Source organism: Callorhinus ursinus, unplaced genomic scaffold (assembly GCF_003265705.2).
Source record: "Callorhinus ursinus isolate GAN/ISIS: 27379988/994484 unplaced genomic scaffold, GSC_fseal_2.0 scaffold126, whole genome shotgun sequence".
NCBI classification, from domain to species: Eukaryota; Metazoa; Chordata; class Mammalia; order Carnivora; family Otariidae; genus Callorhinus; species Callorhinus ursinus.
In genome coordinates, this window is record NW_027397188.1 from 858,792 (window position 1) to 878,688 (window position 19,897).

A 19,897-nucleotide genomic window follows, 5' to 3' on the forward strand; every position below is an offset into this window, starting at 1 on the left:
CGCCCGCGCCCGCGCCCGCGCCCGCGCCCGCGCCCCCGCCCGGGCCGGCCGGCAGAGTGCGCCCTCGCGTGGACGTGGACGTGGTCGTGGGCGCGGGCGCGGGCGCGGGCGCGCGGGAAGGCGGCGGCAGAGGGCGGCCGTTGCGGGCCGGCCCGCGGGGCTGAGGCCGAGCCGAGCCGGGCCCGCGCACGCCGGGGGCCCACCATGCGGCGGCTGCGGCGCCTGGCGCACCTGGTGCTCTTCTGCCCCTTCTCCAAGGGCCTGCAGGTAGGCGCCCGCCCGCCCGGCCTCGGTGCGGGCCGCGGCGGCCAGCCAGGGGGCCGGCTGCGGGACGCGGGGTTCCTGCGCGCCGCGCTGCGTGGCCTTGGGGCGGCTGCGGGGTTGGGAGGGGCTGGGGAGGGGGCGTTGATGGGGCGTTGATGGGGCGGGCAGAGGGGCGGCGGATGCTGCGGGGTGGCAGCCCTGACCCCGGGGCTGAAGAAGCCCCTCCCCCACGGGCTGGACCCCCACCGCCCCACCCCTCCCGGAGGCCCAGAAAGCACGCCAGGTCCGTGCCTGTTTTTTCACTTAAAAGCGGTAAGGTTTGTTTTTCTGTTATGGAAAACTTGGGACACATAGAAGCGCTCTCAGAAGGACAGAACCTGCCCCTGGGTCATCTCCCAGCCAGCCCGAGCTTAGGGGTGTGCCTGACCCCCACCATGACCTTGGACAAGTCACCGTCCCTGCCGGTGGCCCGCTCTCTACTGGGGAAGCCCAGGCTGCCTTGGGAGCCCCGCTGCGAAGCCTGTCACTTCTGGTTTAGGTGGTCTGAGCCAGGCCCACCCCATGACCGGGCTGGCCTGGGGTGCAGTCCTGTCCCAAGCAGCCCGCACCTCCCTGGCCTCCCCAGGCTGTCCTGGGCCAGGGCAACAGGGTTCCCCGCCGGGGGTGGGGCGGTGGCGGGGGGAGCCTCAGAGCCAGGAAACGTGTCGGTTTTGTGTCAGTGTGGGACACCCTTCCTGCCCACCTGGGGCCTCAGGGTGCATCCTGGTCTTGGCCCAGCTCTAGGCCGGGTGGGAGCTGAGGGGTCTGATGGCCCACCCCTAGGCCAGGAAGTGGGCTGTGCACTGCCCCCTCCCCTGTCCCCTGAGGGAGGGACCTTGACCAGGTTGCTGCAGGGGAGGCCCAGAGCTTGACCTAGGACCCAGGACAGGCTGGTTCCCAGGGGTTTGAGCCAGCCCTGCCCACGTGCTGTTGTCAGGTCACATTCAGAGCCTCAGTTTCCCTCCTGGGCTGGAGGTAGGCTTGGTGCCATTGTGCATGTGGGGTGCTGGCCCCTGGGTAACGTGGCTGTTACTGACCCCTGAGTCCGTGGCTCCACCAGGAATCAGGGCCAGGTGGGCTTGGGGAGCAGTTGCCTGGGACGCACTGAAGAGTAAGACCTGCCCTGTCCTGGGGGCTCACTCCCTGGCGGGAGGTAGGACCCATGGAGGTCAGGGACTGCTCCTAGAGGAGGTGCCCCTCTAAGATCAGGGTGTCAGCTTGGTCAGAGCTGGCCAGGTGGGGACAGTGTCCTGGGAGAGCCTGGGGTGGGGGGTGGGGTCTGGCTGGGGTGTGGCTCGTGTCTGTGGTGGGCCCTGTGGTCCCTCGGTGAGCCTGAGTCCACTCTGGGGTCAGCCCCAGGTCCAGTGCTGCTCCAGCCTGCCCTCCTCCTGGCTGCCAGCCCCCCCCAAGGCCACACACTCACCCCCACCTTACAGCATTGTTCTCTGCCAGCCGGAAGTCTTCTGACCCTGTCCTGCCAAAACACCCCCCCCCAACACTGTTTCTCTGTTTTCCTGTTTTTCCTTTTGAACAAATCTGACGGAAGCAGATGTGGTGCAGGACAAGTGGGCCTGAGGCCCAGCCCTCTGGCTGTGCCCAGCGCACCCCAGTCCTTGCCGCTCTCAGGGTTCCTCCTGCTACAGCCCCTCCCAGGGGGGCCTGCTTTGTGAACTGGTGCCCGGGAAGCAGGAAGGGAGGCCCCTGCCTCTCCTGGAGGAGCCATAAAGATGACCACAGCAGAGGCCCCTACCCTGTCTTCACTGAAGAGCCAGCCCCAGCCTTTGGCTAAGCAGGCCCCGGGGCTAACGGGACTGGAGCCGCCGCCCAGTGGGGCGCGGAGCACCTCCTGGCCCTGGGTTCCAGCCCTTTTCTCTGGGGCCCGGCCCGCCCCGACTGGAACATTGGTAACCCCATCCCCTCATCTGGCTGCTCCTGGACAGTAGTCCAGGTGGCCTGGGATTCGCCAGGGCAGGGGCAGCCGGATGGGAGGCCGTGCCCTCGCCCACCTGCCGCAGCCGCAGGTGGGTCTGGGCCCCCCGCACCTGTGATTCTGCGCGTCAGCTGGGGAGCCCTGGCAGAGGGGCTGAGCCCCCAAGACGCTGTTCCCGGCCCCCACACACACATGGGGGCAGCGCCTCTGGCCGTAGGGCCGTGGGATGTCTGTCTTATTTATTCTTTGTCGTGGGAACATACACGTGACTTAAACTTTATCCTCTTACGCGCTTTTAAGTGCACAGCTCAGGGGTGTCCGTGCGTTCCCGGTGTTGTGCACCGTCTCCTCTGTCCCCAGAACATAGTCATCGTCCCAGACTGGATTCTGTCCCGTTACACACTGACCGCCACCCCTGACCCCGTGTCTGTGGGTCTGACTCCTCTGGGGCCTCCTGGGAGTGGACCCTTCGGGATCGGTCCCTCCGTGCTGGGCTGATCTCACTCGGCACCCTGCCCTCCACGTTCATCCGCGTTGTGGCGGGAGCTGGGATTCCTTCCTCTTAGAGTGAATGATTTTCCACGATGTGGACGGACCCTGTTTTGCATAGCTCTTCACCTGTCGGTGCACCCTTGGTTCTGGGGACGATGCCGCCTGCTCGCAGTGTCCGAGGTGCTGTCTCTTTAAGGCTCCCAGGGTGCCTGGGCTGCTGAGGCCTGCCCTGTGCACCTGCAGCCTCCATACCTGTTCCCGGGCCCGGCCTGCTTCAGCTGGAACTGCCCACCAGTCAGAGGATGGAGGGTGGCTGGGGGGGCGGCGGATTTTCCAGCCTGACCTTGTGCAGAGGTTAAAGGTCAGCAAGGCAGGAGGGAAATTTGTATCTTTTTTCATCAAAATAGATCAACATAGAGTCGTCTACCATGTGTCTCCGTGCATTTTGAAATTTATTCCTGCCCACTCGTGAGATGTAAAAGTCTGAGAGCGCTAGGCACCTGGCCCCGCCCCAGAGTGGGCATGCCGAGGCCCAGGAACGCCCCCTCCGCGACGGGCAGCTTTGGAAGCTGGAGCAGGGCAGGGTGCTGGCCCCAGGGAGGGGTCCGCTGGGAAGGCTGGGGCTGGTGGAGAGGGCACACGCACCCCGAATGTGGCGCTTCCTCACAGGCCTCTCTCCCAGCAGGGCCGGCTCCCGGGCCTCAGGGTCAAGTACGTCTTCTTGGTCTGGCTGGGCGTCTCTGTGGGCAGCTGGATGGTGTACGTGCACTACTCGTCCCACGCGGAGCTCTGCCGTGGGCACGTCTGCCAGGTGGTTATCGTAAGTGTCACCTTGGGCTGGCCTTGTGGGAGGGCTCCTCCCTGCCCGGTGCTGGCCCATGCGCACGGGTCACATGCAGTTGGCCCTGGATCCTCAGAGGCGCCGGCGCGGTGGACTTTGAGATGGACCTGCCTGCTCTGGGTGCGGCAGGGACGAAGGGAGGGACGGCGGGGGGAGGGCCCTGCTGCAGGAGCGTGGGAGAGCAGAGCTGGGGGCTGGGATGTTGAGATGTTTGCGGAGGGGACTTTTAGCAGGGAGACTGGGGTGGACAGGTACTGGTGGCCTTGAGCCCCCCCCCCCGGGCCAGGGGTTCACCAAAGGAGGCCGTAGGCAGGGTCCTTGGGGACAAGGGGTGGCGGGCTGGGCCTAAGTGGCAGCCTGTGGCCTAGAGTGAGTGTGAGGTGTGCGTGCACGTCTACACGTGTGGGCCGCTCAGGAGTGGGCATGTGTCCGTGGGTGTGCACGTGAGGTGGCGGGCTCAGGAGCCCGCGCGTGCCCATACACAGGAAGGCACATGGACCCACGGGTGCACACCTAGTGGACACCCCAGGACTCGGGCTGGAGGGACCGACCACACCAGCCCCAGGGGCCCTGGCAAGCCCCAGACTCTTCTGACCCTGCCCCGCACCCTGCCTGGCCTTCCCAGGCAGTTTGGAGCCCCCAGCGAGCTGCTGGCCAGGGTTGTGATGCCACTGGCCGGGGCTGGAGCTGCTCCTCCCCGCTGTAAGATGAAGGGGCCTCCTCTCCTGGGGGGCTGTGTGGGACTGATGCTGGCCCCGGAAGGGCGCAGGCATGCCTGCTCTGGCCAGGGTCCCACAGGGGCCAAATGTGGGGAAGTCCAGAGGTGGGAGAACCCCTGCGACAGGATTTGCAAGAGGCCGGGTGGCGTCCAGTCCCCCCAACTGCTGGCTAAGTACCTCCCCAAAGGGCCAGGCCAGCATGGGGCACTGAGGACGCAGTTCCCACGCTTGGGGGAAAAGGCCTTCCTGTCTCCTGCCTGTTCTTGGCGCGCTTCAGAAAGGCTCACCGGTGGCCTCCAGGGGCCAGGCCTGAGCTGGGCACCGGACACATGGCTCTGCCCTCACAGTCCAGGCCAGACGTGGGGCCTCTGGGTAGGGGGGTGGGGAGAAGCCCTGCTGTTGGACAGCTCAGGGTGAGGGTGGGGCTGGGGAGGGCCAGGATGGCGGGGGGCAGCCAGGATGGTGCGGCGGGCAGTGGCCATGGGCCCCGCACGGCAGGTGAGGGCTGGAGTGAGCTATGGGGGTGGGAGGGACGCACCGCTGGAGTGAGGGCAGTGGGCGGGGCAGGGGTTTCTGGCCCAGGGGTGCAGGGACCAGCTGCCTGGAGGCTCAGCAGGCGTTTGAGCCCGAGGAAACTGTGTGCCCAGGGCTGTCTCCCTAGGGTGTCCCCCCTGGGCTGTGGGGATGCCCCCTCCTTTCCAGAGGAGACCTGCCTGCTTCGTGGGGGTTCCACAGTGTGTCTAAGGGTGCGACCAGGGGTCACAGGTCAAGTTCTTACAGGCTCTGGGTGTTTGGCAGGTACTCGGCCCCCCGCAGGGGGAAACAGGCTGGGAAGCAGGGCAGCTTGCCCCAAGCCTGATGGGCTGGAGGCACCCCGAGACCATGGGGCACACTGCCCCTCTCAGCCCCTGGGGAGCCCCTCCCCAGCCCAGGGGGGCAGTGTGGCCAGCAGGCTCCTTCCCTGGCACTGGTGGGGAGGCGTGGTGCCAGGCAGAAGCGTGTCCCTGGCCGGCCCCCTCGAAGGCCCTGCAGTTCTGGGGCTCAGAGCCGACCCTTTGGGGTGGAGGCACTCCCTACAAGGTGGTGGAATGGGTTTTCCTTAGGCTTTCTTTACCATCTTGATGAGCGGCCGCTGCTTTCCTAATGCCCCCTTCGCGGGGCCTCTGGTTCCCTCCCTGCCCTGCCCTCCGTCCTCCCCACACTTGGGTGGCGCCCTGCTCTCCACACTCTGCACGCTCACTTCCCTCTCCTTCCTCCCAGCCTGGCTCCCGCAAGGGCCCGGGCTCCATGGCAACGGTGATGCACTTCCAGGGAGGCACCCCCAGCTCCAGAGCTCCAGATGGCCGCACCTCCCTGCCCCGGTGGGGGGGAAGAGCCGACTCCATCACCTCTGGCTTCCCCACCATCCTAATTGGGTCAGCCAGGACCTGCAGGGTTCAGGGGGCTGCAGGGGAAGGGGCCAGGGGGGCGGCCGCGGCTCGGGAGCCCAGCCTGGTTCTTGCTGCCAGTGGTTCCCGGGGCCTCTGGCTAATGAGGCGGCCTGGCAGGGCCCCTTCATGTCTCAGGCTCTGCTGCTCCTGCTTCCTGGCACTGGGGAGAGCCCATGCCAGGGAGACCCAGACTTATGCACCTCGCAGGAGGTGGGGGGCGCCGCGGACTCTGCAAGGGGCCGCGGTGAGCAGAGGCTCTTGCCAGCGCCATGGGTGCCCTGGACCTCCGCGTGGTCAGGTATGGCTGGAGCCTGTCGTTCCCAGCTGCTGTGGTCTGGGGGCCCCTCTGAGATGTGGAGGGGCTTAAGAACCAGGTGGCAAACGGCAGATGCAATGGGACCTCAACCTGCCACAAGTGGATGATGGGGGGAGGGCCCCACCTCCTTAGGCCACTTCCTGGTGTCTTCCTCCTGTCCCCAGTGTGACCAGTACCGCAAGGGCATCATCTCCGGCTCCATCTGCCAGGACCTGTGCAACCTGCACAAGGTAGAGTGGAGGACGTGCCTGTCCTCTGTCCCAGGCCAGCAGGTAAGCCCAGGAGGGTCTGACTGGGGTCAGCCCTGGGCCCCTTGGCCTGGGGGCCCGGGGCTCGAGTGCAGGGTGCAGCAGGAGGGGGCGTTTGCTCGAGGACCCCTGTGGCCCCATGCAGGTGTACAGTGGGCTGTGGCAGGGCAAGGAGGTGACCATTAAGTGTGGCATCGAGGAGGGCCTGGACCCCAAGGCCAGGTCGGACCCGGCCCCCCGGCAGGAGCTGGTGCTGTTCGACAAGCCCACTCGGGGCACCTCAATTAAGGAGTTCCGAGAGATGACCCTCAGCTTTCTCAAGGTCAGTTGGCTCCTGGGGGCCGTGCGGAGTTCAGGGCAGGAGACGGGGGCAGGGGTGGGAGCCACAGCCCCCAGCCAGGCATCTGGCTGGACCTCAGCTCCAAGCAGACCTCCGCTCAGGGGAGCACCTACTGGGTGCAGAGGACCCTGCGCATGGGAAGTGGGGTGAGAGCAGATCCAAGTGCCTGCTCCCCAGCTCCCAGAGCACCGGTGGAGATGCAGGGACATGAGGGCCCCAGGAGCAGCTCCTGGAGAAAGGACGGTGCACCAGTGGTCGGCGAGGGGGGCTCTGCACAGCCCTGGGTTGTCCCCTCCGTGTGCTTGGAGGCCGGGCTCTCCCAAGCTGGCAGATGTACCCAGCGGACGACCAGGGGTCCGAGCCGACTAGGTCAAGGTGGGCACCCTGCCAACGTAGAAAGTCACCACCAGGTCAGGCTCACTGGCCCTGAAATGACGTGGTCTCCCTTTCTCTGGGTCTCCCATGTCAGGCGAACCTGGGAGACCTGCCCTCCCTGCCCGCGCTGGTTGGGCAGGTCCTGCTCATGGCCGACTTCAACAAGGACAGCAGGGTGTCCCTGGCCGAGGCCAAGTCGGTGTGGGCCCTGCTCCAGCGGAATGAGTTCCTGCTGCTGCTGTCCCTCCAGGAGGAGCACGCGTCCCGGCTGCTGGGCTCCTGCGGGGACCTCTATGTCACTGAGGGGGTCCCACACGGTTCCTGGCACGGGGCCGCTCTCCCGCCCCTCCTGCGCCCACTGCTGCCCCCCGCCCTGCACACAGCCCTGCAGCGGTGGCTGGGGCCCGCGTGGCCCTGGAGGGCCAAGATCGCCATCGGCCTGCTGGAGTTTGTGGAGGAGCTCTTCCACGGCGCCTACGGGACCTTCTACATGTGCGAGACCACGCTGGCCAACGTGGGCTACACCGCCAAGTATGACTTCAAGATGGCCGACCTGCAGCAGGTGGCGCCCGAGGCCACGGTGCGCCGCTTCCTGCAGGGCCGCCACTGCGAGCGCAGCTCGGACTGCACCTACGGCCGGGACTGCAGGGCCCCCTGTGACAAGCTCATGAGACAGTGCAAGGGCGACCTCATCCAGCCCAACCTGGCCAAGGTGTGCGAGCTGCTACGGGACTACCTGCTGCCCGGCGCCCCTGCCGACCTGCGCGAGGAGCTGGGCAAGCAGCTGCGCACCTGCACGACGCTGAGCGGGCTGGCCAGCCAGGTGGAGGCCCACCACTCACTGGTGCTGAGCCACCTCAAGACCCTGCTCTGGAAGAAGATCTCCAACACCAAGTACTCGTGATGGCTGGCTCCCAGCCCCCCACCCTGTCCCCACTCCCAGGGAGCTGCCTGGGGCCCCAGAGAGCCACTCCCGCCCTTGGGTCTCCCTCCCTCTTCACCCTACCACCCCGCAAAGGACAGGACCCAGGAGCTGGAGGCCTGGCCTGCATCCACCCGCAACAAGCCAGGGAAGGGGGTCCTTCCCTCTGCCCCAGATGCCAACAACCCAGACGGGGGAGCCGCATAGCTGGAAGGGGGGGCAGGAAGGAGCACCTGGAGCCTGACCACAAGGGCTGGCTGAAGGACTCACCCGGGACTTTGTTACTTTGAAGAACGTGTGATGTAAATAAACAGCTTTTCTGTGAGTGTCCCTGGGTTCCCTCACGCCATGCTGGACCCCTGCCTCCCAGACCCGCCACTGGCCTTCTGAGCTCAGAGGTGGGGCTGCTCTTGCCCAGGCTGGACGGAATGCAGCATGGTCCTCCGGGTCCCCATCCGCTGGGGAGGCCTCAGCGGGCATCACAGGTACGGTCTCTCCTAGAGCCACATTGGGGGGGTGGCGATAGGATGCCGGATGCTGCTGCACTGTGCTACGGTTCCCAAGGAAGGTACCAATGGAGAGCCGGGTGTCCTGGTAACAAGCTGCAGGGCCGGGCTCCTCCCGTCCCAGACCCTCTCCTACAGTCCAGCCGCGCGGGACTTCCAACACATATCCATAAACCACTAGGTGAAAAATCCATCATCTAGGAAAGAGCCAAGCATTCTCCCTGCCTCTCCCCAAGGGGAAACTGCAGGAGCCGGACACCCTTTTCCCATGGAGGCCCCACTGCTGAGCCCAGGCTGGTGCGCTGAATGGAGAATATGCAGGGCTGTGACCTGCCCCATGGAGGCGATCAGCAGGTGGCTCCCTCTGCTTCCATTCTGGGAAGTGAAAACTCCCAGCATTGTTTTGACGAAAGGCAAGGTTTCAAAACCTCCACACAAGTAGTCACAAGGTTTATTAAGAGATCCCAGGCACCAGGAGGCTCGGAGCTGGGGGAAGGGCTGCGTCCCCGTCCCGGGCTGCGGTGGGCAGAGCCTACTCCCGAAGTCCTCGGGGGCCACTGACCTTTGCAGGCTCAACTCCAAGTGGTTACAATGCCTGGGAAAGGCTATGCAGGAACCCCTGAACGTCACACAGCCAAATAAGCAGGCGACAGCTCAGGAAAGCGAGCTGCCCCCCTCCTCCCTGCACCCACCGGCGTGGGCGTGCATGTGCACACACGTACCCACCAGCCTCCTGCTCTGGCCTCAGCTAATCACACTGTGAGGAAAAACCAAGTGAAGACGGTTTATTCAACACCAATCTCAAGTTTTGCCAACACACACTTTTATTGAAAAATGTATTCCAAAATTTCAACTGTGATACCTGTATTTTTAGTATTGATTCCTAAAACTCATCCTTACCTACATTAAAAAGTAACTTTCTTTCCCATCTAGATTCTTCTCCCTTGTGGGGTGGGTAATCCAAATACAGCACAAAACAGTTTAGAATTGGGGCACTGGGGTGACTGTCGGTTGAGCGCCCCACTCTAGGTTTCAGCTCAGGCCACGATCTCAGTGTCGTGGGATCAAGTCCCACGTCAGGCTCCAGGCTGAGTGTGGACTCTGCTTCAGATTCTCTCTCCCTCTGTCCACCCTCACCCCCAGCTTATGCTCCAAAATAAATCTTAATGAAAAGAAAATTAGAATCGTGGGCTCTGGGCAGCTGGAGAACGCTGCAAGGATTTTTCTTCCCCCTAGAACACAACGGCTGGAGGATTAAGAAGCAGGACACAGGGTGCCAGGGGAAGAGCCTGCTCATCCTTCACCTGCTACATGAGGCACACACACAGGGCCACCCCTACAGGCCTGGGGCCTGCAAGCTGGGGCACGCCCTGTCCCTGAAGTGGCTCCCCGCCTGAGAGCAGAGCCCAGGCCACAGCGGCGTCTGGTTGTGCCTCCGCAAACGGCCACTAGCTTCTGTTTATTCCGACCCCTCCTCTCTGCCTTGGCCCGCCCGGACCTTCTGGAATCCCGAACAGTGTCTGCCAACACTTGACAGTTCCTGCTGCCTTGGCCCAGCAGACCTCCCCGGTGCAAGCTTCATGAGCTGAGCACACGTGACTGCTTCCCAACACACCCACGTTCTGCACAAATGCTTCAGAAAATAAATGCCAAACATCTTACTCTTTTTAACCTGAAATTGGTGAGTCTGTCACCCTGAGCAGCCAGCCCGGGTCTCGCCTGCTTGTACCAGTGTTGAGCTCTCCACCTGCAAGAAGGCAGGAAAGCCTCAGTCACACCTGTCACTCCAGTGGGGTTACCGAGGCCACCCCCCTCCTCTCACCAGAGCCCTGGCTTACAGGGTTCCACACGGGCCGACCTGTCTCCTTGGCAGGACAAAGCCAGGTGCAGCCCTCTGGGGGTCCCTCCCCCTCCCCAGCCTGACCAGATGGCCTCCTGTGCCGCTAGTCTCAAGGGTCCTTAAAACAGGGGTGTATGTGGGCACAGGCCTCGGTAGCCCCCGCAGGGAGCGGCAACACACCCCAGGCCACTCATAGCAGATCTCAGCCAGACACACATGACACGCTTGGCAAGGACTTCCAAAAAGCCCTCCAAACACACCTACAGAATGACCATTTCCAGGAAGGAGACCCTCTCCTGGTCAATCCCATTGTGCCCCAAACTGGCCACCGGCTCATACACATGCATGGCTCACTCGAACCTCCTGAGTGTCATCTTATAGACGAATCAGAAAACCAAAGCACCTGGTGACATGCTCGGCGTTCCTAGCTAGAAGCCCGAAGGCGGGTGTGCCCGCCAAGCAGCAATCCACAGCTGCTACGGCATGTTCGGCTACAAACCATTCTTAGTGCTCACTGTTCTGAGCACTGAGCGTAGAAATAGCCACTTCCTATTTGCCCTGACGTCCGAGGTACAGCAGAGCAGCTGGATCTGGGGTGCCGGCAGGTCCAGCACCGGCAGGGCAGCTGTTCCCTCCCACCCAGCCGGGAGGCCAGCTTCGTCTCTCCTCTTACCTCGGCCTGGATGGTGGCGGAAGGTGTTCGGGGTCCCTCCGGGGCAACAGCCGTTGCCCTCGTTCCTGTATTAAGTAACAAAAATACTCAGCCCGAGATCAGAGTATAATAAAAGTCGGCCGTCATCGTTACCGTTCACCGGACCAGGTTCCAGCAAACCTTCCCTGCTTCTGCAGGATTCTGAAAAACCTACCCTGCGGGCCAGGCAGGAAGCAGGAGGAACTACTGAGGGGCGTCCTTTGTTCCGCCTGAAATGGAGCGGCCCACTACCTAGGGCCACGTGCCCGTCGGAGACCATCCAAGAACCAGGAGACGGGGGGACGGTTTCCACAGGGTGGCCTCAGGCAAGGCCCAAAGCGCTGGGTCGGGTGTCAGACTTTAATCATCCAGACGTTCACCAGCTGAACACTGGGCGTAGATAAGCCTCTCTTCTTTCTGCCACCGAATGACACAAGTGTGACACAAACAGCCACACCTGCAACGCCTCTGGGGGCAGGTTGTCGGCAGATTCCCCGGCCGCGTGCATTAAGGACCAAGTACCCCCGACACAGGAGACTGCACACAAGGGGCCGAATCTGCAGCACAGTCGTACTTCGGGGCGAACTCATCCCAGCACCAACGTGTCAGCTCGCCCGGGACGCGCCCTCCCAAGCGCGCGGTTTCCAGCAGGCCAGCTCCGGGGGGAAGAAACCTCCCCTTTAGAGAAGCCTGACCGCCCGCGCACGGCTGCGCTGCCCCCCGGAGCCCCGGCCCGGCTCGAGCGTGTGCAACGCCGGCGTGTCACGGCGCGGCGGGCCCGCCCGCAGCGCCAGCCCTGGGGCCCGTCGCACACGCCGGCGGGCAGGCACCCGCGCGGGCAGCGCACGCAGCTCTGCAGCAGGCCGCCCGGCCAGCAGGGCCGCCGGCACCGCGCACGCGCACACGGCCGGGGCGGGCGGCGGCTTCCCCCGGGTCCCCACCGGCGAGCGGGGGCGGCCGGCGCCAGCGCGGCCCCGCAGCACCTGCGCGGGCTTCTGGGAGGCCGGGACCCCCCCGCCCCCACCAAACCCCTGCTACCTGGCCGCCGCCTGCTCCCGGGAAGGCCCGCCGCTCGTCCCCCACCACCCACCACGCTCCGCCCGCCGCCGCCGCCGCCGCCGCCGCCGGGAAAGAACGCCCCCGCGCGCGCCGCGCCCTTTATAGCGCCTACGGCGGCCTGCGAGGGTCCCACCGCACCGCCCCGAGCCCGCCGCCGCAGCGCCCTCTAGCGGCCCCTTGCGGTCTTGCGGGCGCCAGGACTTGCGGGTCGCGTCGAGGGCGGGGCGGGGCGAGTTGGGGGGATGGGAGCGCTCCCCCGAGACAGCCAGGCCCGGCAGGCAGGACTTGCCACTCTCCTGCCCGCGCCTGCGGCTCGGTCCGGGGCGGGCGGCAGCCCCGGGTCCTCCTCCGGGAGAATGGGACCCTGCAAAATGGAGATCCCCGTGACCTACGTCCCGCGGGTGGCAGGACTGCGTGAGTCAGTCTATGCAAAGCACACGGAACAGCGCCAGGCACGTTAGCACTCGATAACGTCTTCCGAAGTTCCTGTCCCGCACCCCGTGAGCGTCCCCGGAGCTGAAGCCCCCTCTCTGTTCCCCGCAGAAGGCCGCCCGGCTCTCCGGGAGCCTCGGTTGAGCGGCTGCTCCCGGGCGCACCTCCCCGCGAGCCCCTCGGGAAGATCCCCTGCAGGGACCGCTGCCTCCACGCGCTCAGGGCGGGTCTCTCACTGACAGCGAGGGGCAGCTGGGGCCCCGGCCGGCGACACGCCGCGTCCTCCTTCCCGAGGAAGCTGCGGGGTAGGGTCTCGAAGGACCCGCCCTGGACTCATTGGCCCCTGGTGCTTCTCACAAGCGAACTAGTTACTGCTCCCCGGGGCAGGTGGGGAGGGACCTGATGCAGCCGCCGACCTCCGTGTAAGCTAGCGCGAAGTCCTCAGGCACTTCGTCCCTGAAGAACCCTACGGCATTCTCTGCGATCAGCATGTCCGGCCCTGGGGGCGGAGCGCGGCCTCCCCGGGCGCACCCAGACCTGCCTCCCTCCCAGGTCTGGCCATTTGGGCTGAAGGCTCTGTGGGCTGTGAGCATTCCCTGCAGTCCTGGGCAGTCCTGGGCAGTCCTGGGCAGGTGGGGTGCTGTCCCCTTGCAAGTGCAGTGCCCACAGAAGGAGCAAAAGGGGCCGGGCTTCCTGGGGCCAGGCTGGGGTGGTTCTGGGAAGGAAGCGCACCCACCCGCATTTACCCAGCAGCCTGGAGGAACAGCTAGAGCGCTGGAGACTTAACTCCGAGTGAAAGAGGAGTTGCCTAACTCTGGAGAGGGACTCCCTGGCCCTCCCATGGCCTATCTCGGCCACCTGGATCCAGTGCTCCACCACCCTGGCCCTGGGCCCGACAGCCACACCCATCCTCGAAGCAGCAGGCCACGCGGTTGAACTGGGTGACAGTGGCACGGACGGTGGGAGCCAGGTGCTCCCTGCCCTTCTTGTCCCGCTGGGACCAGATGCAGCCCAGGCAGTGGTCAGGCACCACCTTCTCCAACAGGTCCTGGGGGTCGGGGGAGTGTCACCAGCTCTGCCACACCCCAGAGCTCAGCACCCACGGTCCCCTAGTCCCAGGCAGGGTCCCTGGTCAGAGCTGAGCTCTGGAAGCTGAGGCTGTGGCCCGAGCTTATGGGGACCCCGGAGTGTGTTCCTGCCTGCTGAGAGCACCCAGCACGGACGACCAGAACCCCACAGTGGAGGAAGCAGAAGTAGCATCTCAGTCCCTCCAAGAGGGCAGCTCACACCTGCCCCCTGGAGGGGGCATCTTCCACCCACCTTCCCCAGCCCTCTGCTCCATGCCCCCGCTCAGGGCACACGTCCTGTGGCCACACACCAGGAGCTCTGTTTTTCTCTCCCGTGGAGCTGGGTACTGCAGAGCCCCTTGGGCAGATGGGGGAGGTGACCCTTGGAGCCCCCTCCCTCACCAATGGGCCGGGCTCCACCCAGCTTTATATCTGCTCTGCCTCCTGGAATGTGCACAGCCACTGGGTGGACGCCTGGGGAGTGTCCGCTCTCCACAGTCCCCAGGGTAACTGAAGCCCCAGCATAAAGAACCTTGCCCAGGCCGCTTGGTCTGTAACGGTGGAGCTGGGATTTGGGCCGGGGCTGGCAGGGCTGGGCAGAAGATGTCAGCTCAGGGCGCCCCTGCCGTGCCAAGCCAAGCCGAGCTACTCACTGCATCCAGGGGCCAACAGCTGTGCCGCAGGCTGGGGGGGAACCCCAGGCAGTGCGACTTCTCCTCATTCACTCTCTCTGCAGCCACAGGCAAAAGCCAGGCTGCTGTTAGGGCTGGTTCCAGAACGTATGTGCCAGCTGCTGGATGCACACAGTGCGTCCCTAGTCTTACATAGGATGACCCCAGGGTCTGCCTCTTGGCACACCCAGACCCTGCACCCACATTACTGCCCCACAGCCTTCTCTCCACCCTGGGCACCAGGACCCTGGATGCCATCCTCCATGGGCATTTGTGTTCCATTCCCTGCCCTCTCCACCACCGCTGTGCTGAACACTCCTGAAAATACACCTGTGAAAAACCAAACCAGAGTTTCCGGGGGGGAGTCTGAGGCCAAGCACTGCCAGGTGATGGCTGCACCTGCGGTCTGGGATGGGTGCTGCTCACTGTTCTCCCAGACAGGGGTGCCCGACACCCTTCTTTCCAGGGGACCTGCAGGGGACCCCCATGTCCTCAGGCACCTGAGGGCCACCCGGCCCAGGAATTCACCTTCTCTAACAGAGGACAGATGGGACATTTTTCTTTGGCCAGGAGTGTGAACCCTGATCCCGGGAAAGGAGAGCTCTCCCGGACTCCTCGCCCAGCCAGGCAGCTGTGGCCATGATGTATGTGACGGAGCCAGAGGGCCTGGGCCTTGGAGGGAATGAGTGACTTAAACCAGCCTTGTGCGGGGCATGCGGGAGCAACAGCCCCTGCTTCCTGGGGAGCAGTGATGTGTGCGGAAGGAGGCTGGGGTAGAGCCTTCCAAGCCGCACCACAGTCTCTCCTTGGTCCTGAAACCAGCAGGAAGGGAGCTCCGAGGGTGGAGATGAGACTCCAGGAGGATGCCTATCCAGGGAAAGGGGGTCCGCTGGAGGGCGCTGAAGCAGCCAGCCCCACCGACCCACAGGCCATTTGCACAGGATCACCTCCTGTGCTTCCCTAGCACGTTGTCCATCTTCGTGTGTGGACAGTGACTGCCTGGGGCACTTCCAGAGGCAGGCCAGAAACCTTCCAATGTTTGCTCGTGGGTCAGGGGACCACCACCCAGAGAAGCAGAGGATGTCCCTCTTCCTCCGGAGCTGGCAAGGCAGCCACCGTCCTGGGGTAGGACCAGGTCCTGGCGTGTGTTCTTTCTGAAGCCCCTGCCTTCCGTGGGCGTTGCTATGCCTAACAAAGGCCCACTCAGCCCCAGAGTCAAGAGCAGTGAGGGGCTGTCTCCAACCCAGGCCCAGGACCACGACCCGAAACCATCCTGGCTTTGGGAGGACAGGTCTCCTGCAGGAGCCAGGGAGGGGAGTGGCCCCTCTCCCCTCCCCAGGTCCAGGATGCCCGGGACCTGCAAGAGCTCTTCATCTGAGGAGGAGTCATGGAGAGCAAGTGTGTCTCGTCAGCCCAGCAAGTGAAAGAACCAAACTCCAATGCTCAGGTTCTAACAGAAGAAGAATTTCAATGTACTGTTTGGGGGCAGACTCTTCCCCTCTTACGTGGCCTTGGGGGACCCCAAGGAAAGTCTTCTTTGTTCTCCTTCCCTCAGAGAGAGGAGCTGGCCCCATGTGCCGGGGTCCCCACCGTGTCCCAGTGCTGAGGAAGAGCCACACGCAGGGGCCTGGTGTCAGGAGTGTGGTCGGCCACTGCTCCTGGGCTCCCAGCCAGGGGCCTGGGAGGTAAATGGCTCCAGTCCCAGGGCTGGTCAGCAGAGAAGCTGGAAAGCCAGCCCTCCGGAGCCCCTGCTAGACCAGCCAGAGACTCCCTGAGTTGAAAGCGAGCCCTCCCCTGCCTGAGCAGCCACGCACTGGCCCCTGACCTTCATGATGGCCTGTTCTTGACCGTGAAGGTGAGCTGGCCGACGAGGAGGGGGAGTTCAGCTGGTGGGACAGGCTGTAGCTACAGGACAGAGTGACACATCTGAGCTAGCAGGAGCCACACTCTGGTCTCCCTCCTGGAGCCTGACCAGGAGCTGGAATCTGGGTGCCCTAGGGGCCAGCACACAACAGGGTCTGCACTGACCAGGGAGCCATGGCCCCCAGGGAGAGTCCACTCTGCCCTCTCCCCGCTCCTGCCTGGCCTCACCTGTCCTCACTGTGGGGCTGCAGGACCCGGAACCAGGCCCCATAGGGATGGCTTGGTTCCAGCTTGTAATGATTTCGCAGCCCGTGGAGCCCCTGGGGCCAGAGGGAGGACTGGCTGTGGACAAGGACTGGGCTGGGGAGGATGCAGGGCCTTGTGGAGAGTGATGGATGGGGCAGGGGCCGAGTCCTGGGGCCACTGCTCATGTCTAAAAAGGGCTGAAATCCCTGAATGCCCATGGGGTCCCTCATTACAGTAACGACCCCCTTCCCACTCGGGCATCCTGCTGGCGGGCCCCTCCTCCCCGGCCTCCTTCCCGCTCCTCTGACTCCAGCCGGGGCTGCCGCCAGGGACAGGCTGGACCTCTGTCCCGGCTCCTGCCAGGAAGACAAGGCAGAAGGAGGAGAGGAGAAGGGGAAGGGGCAGACTGATCTTCTCCCTGTCCTGAGTCGGCCTCCACTGATGCCTCCAGGTCCTCTGGCCCAGCCCTGCACTTAGCTGACCCTGAGAGGGAGTCTGCATTCCAGGGCAGCTGGGTGGGGGGTATTCAATGACCTGTGCGTCCCCAGATGTCCTACCCACCTGGCCTGCACCCTAAGGCCTGCCGCCCAGGGTGGGTGTGATTGCGGGGCCCAGTGGACTTTGGGGCCACAGAGTTGGCTATGGTGAGGGGATGTGGGGGACCGGTCAGGTGCAGAGCCATGGGGCTCATGTACATCCGCTGCAGGGCTGGTTCACCATACAGGTGCTGCGTGCAGGTCTCCTTTGCACACCTGGCCATGACACACCTGGCTGGCCCTCTCGGTGGGGAGGCCTGTGTGCCTGGTGCACCTGTCCCCCACCTACCCCTGGAGGAGCGGCCACGTTCAAGCGTTTCCATGTCCAACCCTCAGGGACAGTTGGGAACCTGGGTCAAGAGAGGCAGGCACTGGCCCAGGACAACTGAGGGGTGCAGAGCCCAAGGAGCAGGGCTGCTCTCCAGTCCTGGGCCAGCCCCAACCCTCCCATGAGGGTCGCTTTGGGGGTGAGAGCCCCTCAGATCCTCGGGGAGAGCTACCCACCCGTCCCATGTGGGGACATGACCTTGGCATCCCCAGGCATGTAGAGGCATGTGCACCTGCACACCCACCCACCCACACCACTCTGACTGCCCAGCTGGGGGTCAGAAGGGGAGGACACCCTGGGAGCGAGGTGGGGACTAGGGGGAAAGAAGAAAGAGGTTGGAGACAGCTGGGCCATGGGGCAGGGCATCGGGACTCCCGGCAAGGACCCAGATCCAGAGCATGGGGAGGGGAGACAGGCCAGGCTGATGGTCAGGGGTCCCCAAGGGGCCCAGGGGGTTGCCAGGGCACTGGGAAAAGACAGGGTCTGGGTTCCGGGGTCCACCACCACCCTGGGCACTTGGGAGTAGGAAGAGATACCCACCCCCAAGTCCAGAGGGGCTACAGCCCAAAAGGCCTCAGCTTCCTCTGCTGTCACTTGGGCTGCAGAGATGCAGTGTCCCAAGGGTCCCACAGGCTTGTAGAAGAGCCTGTTGGCCTTGGATCTCCATCCCCGACCCCCTGTGATCCCAGTGCTGGGGAAAATGTTTTCTACCCCCTCGAGGTCCTTCTCAGCAGAGGACAGACTCGGGGCTTGGGGGGCTGAGGACCTGGCTGCGCAGAACGGGGCAGAGCACTGGGCCACCAGTCTGGAGACCAAGGTCAGGGCCCTCCTTGTTGCAGCCTCAGGGTCCCCATGTGGAAGAGGATCCAGAACCACTGCTCTGGTCAGGGTGAGGAGGCCTTAGGAAGGACTGGAGCACCAGGACCGGAGAGGGAAACGGGGACGAGGGAGGCTTCTGAGGTTTCCCACATCGCCCATGGAACCCACAGATCTGCTCCTGGGAGAGACACCGACACAGAGACAGAGACCGAGACAGAGAATGAACACAGGACAGAGGGAACCAGTAGAGGTCACAGACTCCATCAGCTTAGAAATGACATCCCGGCATTTTGTGACACTCTATTCCTGAGAGCGCGGTCACACAGGCCACCCACCCTGGAGGGGAGGGGATTCCACAGGGACGTGTGAGCAGGATTCGGGAATGCCCGGGAACCACTGTGGGGACTGCCCAGCACGTGGGCGCAGACGAGGCCCTGGGGCCTGAGCCTAACCCTGATGGGAGCCCCTGGAAGTCTGCGTCACCAGGGGACAAGGTCGGAATCCGTTCATTGCAACCTCCCCTCAGGGGCTGGGACACAGGCAGGAGGGGAGTGGCTTTGCCTGGACCCCAGAGCGGACCAGGCCCCTCTGAGCTGTGCTCCATGTCCCGCCCAGCCCCTGGCTCCTCCTTACATTGTCGAGTGTGCCCCAGCCTCCTGTGATGGCAGGTACGGAACGTGTGTAGAGCTCCTGCCCCTGATGGCGTCCCTAGAAGTAGAAGCCAGAACACCCCACTGTGCAGATGGGGAGGCTGGGGAGGCCCTGAGCGGCACAGGGTCTGTCCAGGGTCACAGCCCTGGGCACGCGCAGGCGCCCGGTCTGAACCCAGCTCTGTGTCCTCCCACAAGGGCTGCACCCAGGCCTTGCGGGGCTGTGGGTGGGCTGTGAGGGTGTCACTGTATGGATGGGGCATGGGGGGAGGGTCAGCATTGAACAGCTGGGGGAGGGGCCCTCGCGGGTGGGGCTCTGGTGTGAGGAGGAAGTTGGGTGAGGGGACCCCGGCCATGGTGACCTCACTTCCCTGACAACAGAGCCCATCAGAATTTGGAACCCAGGTAACCAGGCACCCACATTCCAGAGACAGCCCCCGGCCCAGCTCATTTCGTTAGAGATCCTCAACGAAGATGTTCACGTGCTGCCTTCCGAGGTCCAGAGGCTGCAGGCGGAAGAAAGCCTGCCCTCTGGACGCTGTCTCCACACGATGTCCTGTCAGGGCTCCCCACCGCCTCTGGCCGTTTGGTCGGAAAGACCACAAGGTGACACCAGGAGGCCCAGAGCCGGCCACCCAGCCCCACAGGGGATATTCCACCTGTGTAGCCCCAGGTCCCCCCCCGTGTGTGTGTGTGTGTGTGTGTGTGTGTGTGTGTGTGTGTGTGTGTGAAGAGGGGTCATGTAGGGTGGGCCAACCCCATTCAAGAGCAGGCTGATGAGGGGTCAGATACCCAGTGGGCAGGTCATGTTCAAGGTCAAGGCTGGCTGGGTGGGACGGGGTGTGGCGGGCTGCGAGCTTCTGCCCTGGGTTTATCCCGATTGCCCGGGGGGGGGTCACTGTCCCGCGTGAGGCCTGGGCACACACAGGTGTGTGTCTGATCTGCAAGCAGCAGGGGGACTGGGCAGGGGGACAGGGAAGCTGGCTGGGCAGGGCTGTGATGCCTCTGGGCCGGCTACCCGTCCCTGTCTTTGCAGACCACGGATGACATCGGGAGGAGGCTGGCGGAGAAATGTTCCATTTCCGGGACCTGGGGCGTGACCCCACAGGGGTCCCCAGGAGCAGGTGCTGGGGATTGCGGGGGAAGGCCTCCGACACCACCCAGACCACTGTCCCTGGTGGTCATTGACTGGATTGTGCTCCAGGAACGGAGCCCACGGAGACCGAGCTCGAGGCTGAGAAGCCTGGGGCGGGGTGCCTGTGGGTGTGTGGGG

General features: G+C 64.3%; 1 protein-coding gene and 2 non-coding genes across 6 annotated transcripts; 1 reads left to right on the plus strand and 2 right to left on the minus strand.

Moving 5' to 3' along the window:
• Positions 1–103: 103 nt before the first annotated feature.
• On the plus strand, positions 104–8,241 carry DIPK1B (divergent protein kinase domain 1B). Of its 4 annotated transcripts, XM_025860203.2 has the most exons (6): positions 128–267; positions 3,133–3,309; positions 3,411–3,545; positions 6,196–6,303; positions 6,425–6,601; positions 7,089–8,241. In XM_025860203.2, the coding sequence occupies exons 3-6, from the start codon at positions 3,480–3,482 to the stop codon at positions 7,896–7,898; spliced, it is 1,161 nt and encodes a 386-aa protein (XP_025715988.1). In that variant the 5' UTR covers positions 128–267; positions 3,133–3,309; positions 3,411–3,479; the 3' UTR covers positions 7,899–8,241. The 4 variants fall into 4 exon arrangements, with proteins under 4 accessions (XP_073746153.1, XP_073746152.1, XP_025715983.1 ...); XM_073890052.1 differs by lacking the exon at positions 3,133–3,309 and having other exon boundaries at positions 104–267; positions 3,408–3,536; XM_073890051.1 differs by lacking the exon at positions 3,133–3,309 and having other exon boundaries at positions 105–267; positions 3,408–3,545.
• Positions 8,242–10,743: 2,502 nt separating this feature from the next.
• LOC112814604 (small nucleolar RNA SNORA43) lies at positions 10,744–10,879 on the minus strand. Its single transcript, XR_003205814.1, has one exon. It is a non-coding gene; the product is annotated as a small nucleolar RNA SNORA43 (small nucleolar RNA).
• Positions 10,880–11,302: 423 nt separating this feature from the next.
• On the minus strand, positions 11,303–11,432 carry LOC112814606 (small nucleolar RNA SNORA17). The gene has a single exon (XR_003205815.1). It is a non-coding gene; the product is annotated as a small nucleolar RNA SNORA17 (small nucleolar RNA).
• Positions 11,433–19,897: the final 8,465 nt, after the last annotated feature.

Excerpts from the sequence above, each read along its gene's own strand:
- DIPK1B (XM_073890051.1), top strand. The coding sequence starts at position 205 with ATGCGGCGGCTGCGGCGCCTGGCGCACCTGGTGCTCTTCTGCCCCTTC. Across the intron at positions 268-3,407 it reads CCTTCTCCAAGGGCCTGCAG|CAGGGCCGGCTCCCGGGCCT; the intron begins GTAGGCGCCCGC and ends CCTCTCTCCCAG. Across the intron at positions 6,304-6,424 it reads CCTCTGTCCCAGGCCAGCAG|GTGTACAGTGGGCTGTGGCA; the intron begins GTAAGCCCAGGA and ends GGCCCCATGCAG.